This window comes from Opisthocomus hoazin, chromosome 9 (genome assembly GCF_030867145.1).
Source record: "Opisthocomus hoazin isolate bOpiHoa1 chromosome 9, bOpiHoa1.hap1, whole genome shotgun sequence".
Lineage (NCBI taxonomy): Eukaryota > Metazoa > Chordata > Aves > Opisthocomiformes > Opisthocomidae > Opisthocomus > Opisthocomus hoazin.
Window position 1 is genome coordinate 28,762,961 of NC_134422.1, and position 13,526 is coordinate 28,776,486.

General features: G+C 42.7%; 1 protein-coding gene across 5 annotated transcripts in view; it reads right to left on the reverse strand.

Moving 5' to 3' along the window:
- Positions 1-13,526, reverse strand: part of PIKFYVE (phosphoinositide kinase, FYVE-type zinc finger containing) — a 71,217-nt gene that overhangs the window by 43,441 nt on the left and 14,250 nt on the right. For 4 of the 5 annotated variants that reach the window (XM_075429888.1, XM_075429887.1, XM_075429886.1 and 1 more), the window contains 7 exons: positions 12,650-12,857; positions 10,079-10,168; positions 6,692-6,830; positions 3,892-4,049; positions 3,004-3,115; positions 1,093-1,240; positions 426-593 (listed from right to left, as the gene is read on the reverse strand). In XM_075429888.1, the coding sequence (XP_075286003.1) occupies positions 426-593; positions 1,093-1,240; positions 3,004-3,115; positions 3,892-4,049; positions 6,692-6,830; positions 10,079-10,168; positions 12,650-12,857 (1,023 nt within the window). The remainder of the gene's footprint in view (positions 1-425; positions 594-1,092; positions 1,241-3,003; positions 3,116-3,891; positions 4,050-6,691; positions 6,831-10,078; positions 10,169-12,649; positions 12,858-13,526) is intronic. The other variant, XM_075429889.1, reaches the window with a different exon arrangement.

A 13,526-nucleotide genomic window follows, 5' to 3' on the forward strand; every position in this document is an offset into this window, starting at 1 on the left:
CAGCAAAGAGCTGTTCCAAGTTTTTGTTTGTTTGTTTTTTGGCATTTTTTTGTCTTGCTTGCTTTTCCAGTTTAGTCTCAAACTGTAGAGACATATACCAAACTGGTTTATGCACACACTATTTTTCCACCTCAGTTAGCCAGAAACTGTGTATGTGGATCTGCCCTGTTATGTATGGGCAGGAGACTTTGCTTCAGCTGCAAAGAGAAAGTCACAGGGGAAGTTACACACTCTGCAGAGAAGGTGTTTCAACAGGTCTACTGAGCCTTCTCAGAGGTAAGCACATCAAAACTGCAAGCAAGTGCCAGTTAAATATCGTATTTCCCCCTCTGTTAGACAGCTACAAAAGTAGTGTCCAAACAGGTCAGTATTATTAGGCCCCAGCTCTCCATCATGTGCAACTCCAGCTGGTGACTACCTCGTACCTTTTTGGTCGGCAGGGTGAGGGGGCACATGTGGGTACTTGGAGTGCTTCTTGATATGGAAGTTCACGTTGTCCAGCTCCACGTTCAGGCTGATGGAGGCGGCTGAATCACTGTCCATTGTGGACTGGAAGCTGCTGACTGAAGTGCGCTTGCTAGGGCTGGCAGAGTCTTTTAGTGTTGGGTAAGGGGGAAGATACAGGGAGGAGAAGGGTTCAAATGGGTATCATGAGGGGATCAGAGAGGAGAAAAATTGTCTTTAATACATAAAGACCAGTGTGCAATACTACAGGAATACAGTATTTTCGTAGTTCTAATCTTATCTTCATGTGTGTATGCTAACTCATCGGGCATTCTTTAGTGCATTACTATAGGGCCCGAATCAAGCATAAGTCTGCCCCAGGAACAGAAGGCAGCAATTTACATGCTTCTTCTCCATTAGAAGTATGAAGTTTTACCAGTTCCACTAAATTCAAAATACTGTATCCATGATAAGAATCAGGAAGACTAGCTAGGTTCTAGTTTGCTTAGATCCTTACAGCCCCATGCATACACACACAAACACATACACACACACATAAAGCAAGACAGGATTAAACTACCATGTCCCAAAGGACTCGGGATAACAGGGGAGAAGGTAGAGTGAGAACAAGACTCAGGTGAAACTCACTGGCTAAGTTATCTTCTCCTTCATCAGCAATCTGCTCTGTGTCACTGTCATCAAACTTGATGTCTTTGAACCAGGATGGCTCAGAGTGCCCCTCTACGGAGTTAACAGAGTCACTGTCTGGAGATGGGGTTTCCGAGAACTCCGTGCTCTAATAGACAGGGAAGAAAAAATGCTGTTAAAGTGCAGCTCTGCTGAAATACTAAGCAGCCTTAGAAAGCAGCCTGCTACAAATGCAGGTCAGAAATTTTAAAATTTGGAGGATACTCTCAGTGGGCTGAGCCAGGTTAATCATACAGCCACCCCACTTGGCATGAAATAGGAACTCTTCGGGACAGGAAACCAGTATTTCTTTACATTTCCCACGTGCTTAGTCTCTACCTCCTCCCCACCTCCACACATGTTGTGACTAAGCGGCACTGAAGGGCAAGTTTATTATACTACCCATTTTCTGTCACCACATCCAGCGAAGCAGTTCTGAATGCTTCCTATCGCCAGCCGAGGTGGGTGATGATCATATCCTCTGCCCAGAAATCAGCACATGCAGCTTTTGGTGGAGGCTAATTCTAAATTACTGGAGCAATTCGGTGACTGACCAAAGTACCTTTAGGAGTTTTGCTCACAAGTCAGGCTCTAGCTGGCGCTACCATGTCAAAACAAAGCCCAGCTAGAGTGCCAGAGAACCTGGAGAGCATCAAAGAAATTTCCATCAGCCATCCTGATGCCTTCAGTCACCTCAAGAGGAAGTTCTTACTATGGTTCTTTTGGCTATGGTGAGGGCAGCAAGTAACTGAGTCGACAACACTTTCTCCTGATTCTTGTCCAGGAGAAATGAGATCAGACAGTTCTTTCAGCTGATGAGAACAAGAACTGGCTTTAAACCTTGAATAACATAAGCCCCTTACAAATAATTACAAACAGGGATCCACAAGCACTTGCTAGTTAAGGGCAAGCTTTTAGTAGCAAACTGAGACAGTGCAGTTAACTAGCTAAGATGCCAGATGAAGCTGAGAGCAATCTCAATGGAAGACGATGTGACTGTGGCTAAGAGCTGAAATGCATGAGGAAGATAAGATACTAATAGCTGCAAGCTTTCTGACTGAGGTCCATGGGACAGCTGAGCCGTTCTTTATTGTGAGAAGCTGCAGAACATGGAAGACTCTCAACTTAACACTTTCATGTAAAGAGAGGCTTCACAGGTATCTTGTTCAAGATAAAAAAAACAATCCAATCACTCAGGCCAGTGACTGCTCTTACCCCTCAGCAAGCCTGACTGCAATGAAATATGGTAGCACAGCATCTCTGGTCACTGGTTCCCTGCCTCCCCCTCAGCTAGCCAGTCCTGTTTGAGAGGCATGACAAAAACTCCCTCCCAATCTTGCATCATGTGCCTAAGGTACTGACGTCCTTGTTACTGCTGTCACTGGAGAGCAGAAGAATATTACCAATATAATACATAAGAAGATTCAATACTGTATATCTAAAATAGCCATTCTTTGGAAATTTTTAAAGAAGTAATTTTGAAACTGAAGTAGAAGACCACCATCATGTCTCAGTCACCAGTAATTGCACACATGATAGCACAGCTGTCACAAGCACAGACTTCGCCATTCCAAAGCCTCTGTGGTAGACGTCTACCATAAGAGGCACCGGCCTAGATTAGAGACCATTTTCTCCATTTTAGGCAGCACTGCGTGTTAACAGCTCATCCTCCACAAAGGACAGCCCCAAAGCTTTCTGGACAAAGACAGCTTTCTCAGGCTTTAATCCACTAAGCAAAAAGGCCTGGACCCAAACTCTCTGTACAAGAGAGCTGATGTAGAAAACATACAAAGGCTGCTGAGAACAGGATTAGAAAAGATTCTAGTCAGCAGCCAAACCCAGCAAGAACCATAGCTTTCCTACTGCTTTTACCTGTAATGGTCTGTAGAGAGCATACTCATCTCTGAAGAGCTGATCGTGATGACTGACACATTCTAGCCAGCGTCCATCAACTAACGCTTGTCCTATTGCAATGGCTTGGACCCTAAAGGTGTAAGAATAGAGATGGTTTTTTAAGTCTAGTTCTAAACACACATGGTTTATGGTACAAGTAGGCTAAAAAAGCAGTATCCCATTGCCATGCTTATCCAGACACTAAAATATTCTGGAGAGGCAGCAGAGTGTACTGGTTCAAGTATGGAGCTAGATGAAGTGACTGCCAGTACTCTAAACTCAGCTGAGGCGTCCAACAGATGATTAAGATGTATTGTTTGTGCTCCTCCAATATTGTTAGCTCAAGTTATACATACTGAGCATCTCTGCTGAGTGAGGATTGTTGCTCTGCACTTAAGAACCATCTGTTCTATCTCCCTCTCGCACAGTTAAATACACCAGATTCTTTATACTCATTTACGAGGCTAAGAGCCTGTCAGCCCCACCAAAAATTTAGCTATCAAACACTATTAGTTATCTCTGATCCCAGGGGCAGACTTGCCCTTTGGAGTATCAGTGAACATTTTTGGACAGTCTTTGTAATGCATTCACTGTTCTCCAACTGTTTGAGTGATACTTGTCCCATAAGCTGCCTCCCACACCAGCTCCCAAACCAGAAAGCCACCTACACGCCACGTTGTTTTGGTCCACAAAGAGTCAGAACCCCATCTGCTTTGGTAGACAGTGAAGAAGAGACCTGAATATTCTCTCTCATCTCCCTGCAAAGGGGTCTATCTCTGCAGGCTAAGGCACCCTATGTCAGCATAAACTCATAACCTCCTGTCACAGAGACGGAGGACATCTGCTGTCCTAAAGCATCAGGGTTACCTTGTGGTTATGTGCCCATTTCTGATGAGCCAGTTGACCAGCTCTTTTCCCACAATGCAGTTGGGATGTGTCCGCAGCCAGTAGCGATGGTCTTGAAACTCCATCCCACTGTTGTGATGGCAGATTTTCTTCCACAGATCTTTCAGCTGGACTGAGTCCTGGACAGGGAGATGTGCAAGTTACTTATTAGTCTGACCTTAGCACTGCTTTCAAGGGCATCAACTTGGGCTCTCAGATTAGCTTCTAGATCAAGAGCCCTCCACAAACGGGCATAAAATCTAAGCCATTCTGCACAACCCATGCGAAGGCGCAAACAGAAACAGCAGACGGACATAAGATCAGCTCCTTATATCCCTCCTTTTATATAAAGTTGAGAACAAGGAAGCAATAAAGAGTTAAGGGGTTTTGTTTTTAATGTGGCAAGATTTTGTACTGCCTACAAGATACCTGCATCTTCACTATCACCCTCTTGTACCCTACTCTCAAACTCAGGTCATGTCTGTAAATAGAGGACAATGAAAACTCATCCTTTGGAAGATGGCTTTTCTACATAATCTCTGCTCAATCTTGGCTTTGTGAAGTATACTAGTCCATTATCAAGGCCAGATATAAAGCAAGTACTTGACACAGCAATGCACTGGGATACCATTTCTTATTGAGGATTCATTTTTTATTGTCCAGTATCAAGCCTTTTGTAGACACTTCTAGCTTTTGACACTAAGCAAAAATGTGTTTACCCCCCCCAACTCAATTAACCATTTTTGAATCAGTGGATATCTTCCCCTCGCCACTTGGAACACTTCAGCCTATACCTCAAACTTCTTTTCAGGCCTGTTGAGCATGTGCACCAACTCTTGCGTAAGCTATGCTCCATCCAAACTGAGCTGTCTCTCTGCACCTGGCCCCTTTTACTTTCCCATACACACCCCAGCTTGGCACAGCACAATCCATTGCTGCAGAGTGGAAACTGGGACCTGAGATTATTTTGAGAGCGCAACAGAGCACCCCAAGGGGTGGAGAAGAGACACTGCAGCTCACTTTCTCACATGGGCTTTACTCTTTCTATTTTTGTGTAACAGGGGGAAAAAAAGCTTTCATTAAATTAGAACTGGTTTTAGCTTTCCAGTTAACTGCCAGACCCACTTTATTGCACTTTCCCAAGGGTGAAAGGTGCCCTGAGATCCAAGAGATTTGCTCCACTTCTGTTAGCGGACTGGCTTTCTGCTCTTATTTCCAGCAGTGGGTGTCCTGGGTCTTATCTCAAAACCAATGTCAGCAGCTCCCCTTCTGTACCAGGTATAGAGTTAAAAGGATCAATAATTGAACACATCATAGGATCACAAGATATGATGCAACTGGCAACTCCACAGTTCAGCTGCCTTGCAATTTACCCTTAACTCACATGCTGAATTCAGTAAACTGGACAAACTGGCAGAACACAACAAATCCTTTCAACTCAAGGATTTTGACCTTTAGTTCACAGAAATATGTGCTTACCCCTGTGTACGTACATCCTCCCCTACCTTTTATTTCATGAGCAAAGTTCATTAGTCTTCTGAATGGAATATGTTAAGCTGTAAATTAACTCCTGGTACAGAGTCAGCTCCACAAGCTAAGGGCATTAAATAAACAGTGGGAATTCATAGAAAATCCTACAATGACACTGCATCTTTGGCTCTTACATGAACAAAAGCGATAATACCAATCCTCTTCTCCAAGAAAGGAAACATACAAAAAAATTAAACAATGTGAAGCTGAAGTGCCCTGGGGCTTGATCATCTTGGTCCAAGTTGCATCCATAGCATTTTAAATTTCATTCTTCCTGCATTAACATACACGCACAGGGCAGGGTGGTGTAAAGACATGCCTTAAAATTGTTACTCCCTCCTGTGGTTATCCATTTACAGAGCACCCTGGTAAGGAGTTGTGCAACTGAATAGGAACTAGAGTGTTTCTGCACCCTCAGGAACACATCTATGCATTTTGCTGAGATCAGACAAATACCTGACAACACAGAAACTAGCCTTCCTGATTTTAAATTGGCAATGGGGAGAAATCTTGAATCTTTTAACTCATAGAAAACACTCCCTTCCTTCTCTGCATCTTTTTTGCCCCCTTTGTTGGAAACATTTCCCCTCCCTCACTGAAAAGGAACACTGTTTTCAAATGAACATTGTACAGTAACTGCCACATACATCACTGCCTCTGTGGGGAGGGGATAACAGGATTACACAGAACACTGCTGCACACCAATTTTTCTTTGAACAAGTAAGTCACTACGATCTTCTACAACATGTTACATTTATTCTGCAAACAAGAGGAGGGGCCAAGTTATGTTTTGGTCCAATAAGCTGTAACAGCTTTAACTCATTCATGATGGTGTAACCATTTTGAAGCAGCCATTTAAAGTATCAGTTATGTGGCCTATGAAAGGGAAAATCTGAACTTGGAGAAATACAGAATCAGGTCATAGCGTTACAGCTGCCATTATGAGAGGTTTAACCCACAAGGAGCCACCATACACCAACTCCTCATTGCGTAACACACTTCCCAAGACTAAAACTGTAAACACCTTTATGCAAGCACCACATGAAACTACAATTTCTTTCAGGAAGACAGATGTGTCCAAAGCAGCACCAATATTCTCCATCCTCCATCCCTGCACCACCTGGAGAAATGGTCCAGGTAAAGGTGCTCAGACAAGAGCCTTCAAAGGCAGCAAGATACTCCTGCTGCATGATACAGAAAGGCAAACTTCACTGCCTTCATAGAGCAAGACAAACAGAAGTCTGAAAGGTACCAGAAGGATTTTGCGCTCATCTTCACTGGTCTCTGCCTTCATATGTGTGCGACTGGCCTGGGGGCTGACGGATGTCTCATAGGCAGGCACCATTGGTGAACCTGACCGATCCAGTGACAGGTTAGTGATGCTGGCTGATCTGTAGTGCAAGAGAGAAAAATCAAAGTGTAAGTGTTCATTGTGCAGTGCTTCCCCAGAGTGGACATTGATCTCATAGTATGCTAAAAAGGAACTTAAGCCTGTGACATGGTTCACCCTCCTCAGTACAGACTTACTGCTTAAAGCTTCCTCCTCCATCAAAACAGAAGAAAGAATCCCTAGGAAGCAAGCGTATTGCTTTGGAACATCCAAGTTAAACATAAACTTTTGTAGAGCTCTTTGTAGGAAGCAGTTAGAACTAAGTTTAGGCACAGCAATTCATGTACATCTGCATTTGAATAGACTGGGGAAGGGATGGGATGCTGAGTAATTAGAAGCTCCAGTGGTCAAGGCAAGACAGACACCAGCAAGGGCAGCCAACACCAGGATCCCTGTAAGAGGGCACTGAGATTCCCTCTCTCCTTGACCCATTTAGCACTCCTCCTCCTCGGATCTTTGAAATATATGGCTGACAGCTTGCAGAGTCTGGAAGTTTGAGCATCTGTTCCCTAGGGTGGCTAAACTGTCTGCTGAAGCTGGAGGTCACTCCAGCTGGAAATTTTCCTTGTACTGCGATATGGAGCATCCACCTGATCTTAGCCCAGCTGTTAGGAAATCTTGGCTATGCACTCCAGTATAAACACACCATTTTGCAATAATCATTGCAAAGCTACAAATGCAAATACAAGTTCCAGATACCCTCTGTTCCAATATCCCACAACTACACTAAGCCTCTGAATAACCAGCGTGCAACTTCTAATCACACAGCAGCAAAAAGCATGCAATGTAAGCTATTCATGCTAACAGCACCATAAGGAGTGAGGATGGAAAGCGCTTCTGCATACAGCAACAGGGAAGCTCAAAGTGCCAATGCTGAACTGACTCAAGAGGCTTGCAGCAATCTCAGCGCTCAGAACTGTTGCCAGCCTCTAGTGTTTGGAATGAAACCCAGATAATTTCACAGAGCTTGCTACCTGGCTAACTGACACTCTAATTATTCCCAAGAATTCTGAACGGCCCAATGGATGATGTGGCTGAGCCCAGGTATGCAATAGCAATGCCACCCTACTTCAGCTTTTCTACTGCAAGTAAGCAGGCACTGAAGGTACAATAGTCTCAAAATCACTGCTTTTTCTTCCTCTGTCTTTTGAGGAGGAATACTGGGCTGATAAAGGGTTTTAGTTAGGTGCTTTTTAGTCATTTATGCAGAATCAAAGGAAACTATATTGGCATTACATCCATATACATCTAGGGGTCATAAGCAAAAAAACTTTGTCATAGGCATTCAAGTCAGACTAAAACTCTCCCAGTCTTCTACTGTTCAGATGCTCTCAAGTTAAACAAGGTTAGAACTGACAGAGTTATGCAACTTAACAGAAAGCATTCTTATGTGGAAGATGAGACTGACATGAAATACCATCATTAAGCACTCCTCCCAATTGTTTTGCAACAGCTACTTTCACTGTATCACCTACCTATAAGCAGCAGGGATTTTTAATTTGTGTAAAAGGGCATTAAGCAAGAGTTAAAACAGTCAGATTTCATATCTGTGTCTGTCATCACCAATTACATCTGGGACTTTATTGTATTTATCTTCTAAAAACAGAGTGGGGGATTTTGCAATGAAAAACCCTACCCTTTAGAAGGGTCTGCAAAGTAGAAGTTCAAATCCCTCCGCTTACAACATTTGACTGTTGTGCTAATTTTTTCCTCACAAGTAATCAGTCTGAGAAAAAAAAACACATATCACTTACCTGCAGAGAAAACAAATAGTACTAAGTAACTTCTGCCACCTGCATCTAAATGCACTCAACCTACAACTTTATTGTTTCATCTCATCTAGAAAGAAGCATGGTCAAGCTTGCCTCAAGGAAACATCTACAGCTGCTTTGAGAAGATTTAAAGGCTAGCATCGCTTAGCCCAAAGCCAATGCCTTCGTTCCCACAGGCTCAGAATTTTGACCAAGATAGTTTATACCTTATCGTTGCTTCTCAAACATGAGTCGAGACAGGTAAGTACTACGGTGAGGTCATGAATAGACAGAGAATTAAAATTTAACTTGAATGAGCAGTTTGAGCCTGCCAGGTCCAGCTTTGAACCCTCTTACTACTGCATGTGCAAGCAAACAGCAAAGGCCTTTTAAAATAGACAACATCAATTCAAACAGGAAGCAGGAGAGCATCCTCAAGGTTTCAGACTTTTCTTGATGTCACTGCAGTTATTTAGCATTGAGCTTTTAACCCTGGACTCCTTGCTATGTTTGCCCAGAACTGATTTTTAGTACTAGTTTATTCGCCAGTATTTTACTCCCTCTGGGTGAGATCTTTGGTTCTCAGCTGTGCAGTCAGTGTCTATCTTCTCCTAATTGTCCCCACCACACAGAATATAAAAGTCTCCAAGCAGCCCATTCCCTGAAAGGCACACCCACCATCCCCCTCAGCTGAGTTCCCTAGTCTTCGCTAGTGCTGCCAGGCCCCTCCAAATTGCTAAATATTCTACATTACTGTAACACCAATGCAAACAAGTCTCTCAATGTCTCCTGACTCCAGAACTGAAAACTGGATTATCTTTGCTCTGTTCCTCATATCCTGGCCTCCTCTTTACTTCCCCAATTTAACCATAATGGAAGTGTATAACCAGAACTGCAGCAGAAGCACTGTGAAGTGGAAATTACTTGTTCTTCTAATACCAGCCTGTTTAGTGGGATTAAGCTCAAGCATTCACAACTTGTACTAAACCTCTCATTAACATTTCCAAGTTCATTCCAGCACTCTTGCATAAAGGCCTATGATGGGCTTTTAGCCTAAGGAAGCCTGGTAACTTAAACAAGATTATATACTTAACGGAAGAGCAGAGGGAACAGATGGGGTGGGGGGAACCTACAAAACAAACAAAAACTACACCTCTGTTCTTCCATGACCTCAGTCTCTGCCTCCTGTCACCAAGCCTCTGTTACTCCTTTTTCTTCAGCTTCCCCAGAAATCTATCTTAGCCACTTCCTTCCCTTTCTGTCCTCTTCACCACCACCTCTATTTTACTGACTCAGCAGCAAACCACAGGTTCCTCAAAAGTAGCACGTTTATTAATACATACATAAATGGTCTCTCCTTACCATTACATCTGGGTATCCCATTTTAGACATGAAACAGCATGCTCAGTATAAACAAGCCCCAAAATACAGGTTTTATAGTGAAAAGTGTGCTAGGAGTGCATCCAGAACAGCAAATACTCATATATGATTAGTTTACCTGTTCCTAGCTGGTGACCTCCCTGCATCCTCCTGGACAGACCCAAGGCGTGCAGACAACGTGGTAGCTGAAGAGTCTGGGTGAATCAAACTGCAAGGGAAAGGAGCATGTAACAGACATTTGAGATATTGGCCACACGCAGCAGCGTCAGAACAGCTAGAATTAAATGGAATTAAATTCAATGTTACCTCTCATTCATACTCACGATCGTCAAATCAATGAGTGAATAGGGAAATCTTTCCCCATCTGTGGGCCAATGATATCTGGAGGACAGTACTTCAGTCTTCTATCTCCAGACTGAAGTATTGGACAATACAGCCTATTTCCACTTCTCATATTAACCTGCCTTCCTGCCCTCTTCCCCTATATCCCTTTCCTACACATCCTCCTTCTTTACAGGCTGCTATTCCACGCTTTGGAGGTAGAGATATTGCCTCCATCTCCCCAACACATCATCTTTGCAATACAAGCACTGCTACCTATGGCTATTTCTAGACAGTTTTTACCAAGATAGCCTGACAACTTTCTGCAATTGTTTAACCTGATCACTATCACCTTTCCTCTCCTCTTCCTTCCACCTCAGGAAGAAGGAAAGCAGATGTTTTTACACCATCAATATAAATTCCTACTGGCAAAACTATACCAGATGTAAGCCACTACGCTCCAACTAACACAGCCGTACTAGCTGTGCTCTGGGATGTAGACATGTTACTAGCACAATAAACACTCTTCATGAGAAAATGTACACAATACAACTTTGCCTGAGTAGCTGTACATGCCCAGAGTGCATCGCTCCTTCACTTTTCAAGGACACGGCCCTTCAAGTTAGTTAAAGCAGGAGCCCATGCCTTTAGCTTCCAACTGCTTAAAGAGCAGAGCAACATCAGACAAATAAATACAGCATCACTCCCCTAAACGCTTTTCTGACTGCTTCACAGCATATGACAGCAGGAGAGCCAAGGGCCTTATCTCAGATATATTATTTTGGGAAGAGACTCAACTCCCAAGTTTTCTTCTGAAGGAAACTACCTCTCACACAGAAGCCATGCAGTAGAAAAAAACGTCTGCTTCCATTATGAAGCTGTGAGCTGCCACTTTCCACCATGGTGCCATTTAAGTTCAACGTCTTGAGTTTAAACCTCTGAAGGTCAATCAGAAACTTACCAAATGCAGTATTAAAAAAAGCACTGTAGTCCACTACAGAGTTCTACATTTTAAGAGCAATAAAACACTGAAGAAAACTTTAATCCTCCTAAAGCAACAATAAACAATCTAATCTCAATCTCTCTCCCTCTCACACACAAAAGCAGCCTAAGTTTACTCAGTGTCTCCCAACAAGACTAAGTGTTCTAATGTAGAAAGAATTATTAGCCTTTCAAGAATAGGCAGCATTTTCTTCGAGTGCTACAAGCTGCCCAAATTAAAGATATAAATACTTTCTTTACATGTTCATGTCTACAAGCTGTTGAATTGCCGTGATAAAGATACTAACAATACATCAGAAGACAGAACTAATGATGATTCTATTATTTTGTATACCTGAAGAGAAGCATACACACATATTTCCTAATGCAAAATTTGGTAGTATTTATCCCAAGCATTGCAACATTATTGCTTTAGATGACCATGACATTAAATCAGAAGTACTTTCCTTCATTTAGGTCTAAAGCTGATTGCTTAATTGCTTCCATATAGAAGCATCATAGTCTGGAAAGCAACATGCAAAGCAAGAGTCAGAGCATTTTCTGGACAGTTGTTTTTGAGGTTTTTCTTTTAATACTATCAGAATAATTAGAAGAGATCTGGTGACAGAGGCACATGTCACTAACACTACCCCTCAGTTAAAGGAAGGCTCTGTCTCAAGACCGCCTCAGTAGTTTCACACCTGCCTGTTCTTCTTTTTTTAGGGAAATGAGTACGAACACCACATGTGATTATTTCTTCCCCCCCCTGCATTAAATTAAATCAAGGTCCTCAGAAATTAACTTGTATGCCACTTGAGAAGTGCAGTGTTCTTTTATTCATCCTCCAAAAACAGAGATCCCCTCATTTGAGAGCAGTAAGAAGCAATATACTTTGAAAGGAGATCAGAGAACCTTTATAGCTGTTCTTTCAATCCCACTTCAGCTGAAACAGGTGGTCACTTGCACCTTTTCTCTCTTCTTTACACAGACAGCATCTCTTCTATTCTCTTGCCCGATCCAAAACCTGACAGGTAAAGCATCAGTGTTGTACTGACCTGCCTCCAGATACATTGGTGGTTAGAAAGGATATTTTTTGGTTTTGTCTTTTTTAAACTCTGAAGCCAAAAGCCTGCTCTGCCACTGGTATAGAATCACTCATTCAATAGGTTAAAGGAAGAACTGCAAATAATTTAAAACTCCACTAGAAAAGTTTCCATGTTTCAACTTGAAGAGAAGAATATTAGAAGCAAGCTCAGGATTAGATTCTTTTCACAGGAGATGAACTTCCAAGTTTTCTAGATGGAAGCCATCAGCTTTTGTCTAGGCTGGTGTCAGCCTGAAAACACAGTTAAGATTATGAAGCTCAGCATGACGCTATTCACTTTACCTTTGCCAGGTTAGATCCTCCTCCAGAAAGATGTTGCGGCTAGCTTTACGGCTCCCAACTGGTGTGCGTGGCTCGCCAGGATCCAGCACCGATACAGAACACGCAGAATCTGACAGAGCATTTAAGTCTTCTCCAATGGAGTTACTGTCTGTGGAGTGTGCATAGCTTAAGGCTATTTTGCGACAGTAAGTGCAGGCTCGGAGATCCCCTGTGAAAAGGGGAACCAGAAAGTGTAAGTGAACAGGAACAAATAGTACTCTGTTCCTACAGGATCAGAGGTGTGTAGTGGTGGGAAAAGCAGGATTTCCTGTTTCGAAACCTCTTTGCATGTGTAAGTCTAGTTCTCGTATTCCCTTAAAGAGAAAAACCCCAGATAATTATACGCTCAGGGAAATTCTCCAAGTCAAATGATGCATTAACACATGATTGGTAAGAGAGAGACAGGTTGTGGGAGTGGAAAGAGCATATGTGCACACTGAAATCATGGTACAACAATAGCCAGTCAGATATGACATACCAGCTGATGTCTGGAAATCATTACCTCCACCAGGAGATATCTAGAGTTTGGTAACTGGTATTTAAAAGAGTTTCCCTAACCATCAATTAGAACATGTGGCTCATTACATTTTAAAATCACCATTACTAAGACCAGCTTTTACTTGAGCACACTTTTTGTAGTGAACATTCTTGTTAAATAGTGGTCACATTTGTTCCGTCATCATGGACATAGTGTTGGTAAAAATAAGGAGGCATGGCATAATCCTCCATTGTGCACAAAGAAATTAGTAGAATTAGGTCCTGTGATTCTTTTTGTTTATTTCTAATCCCACTAGAGACCTGTGCAGCATTCATTAGCAGATGCTAGAACCTGAAATGC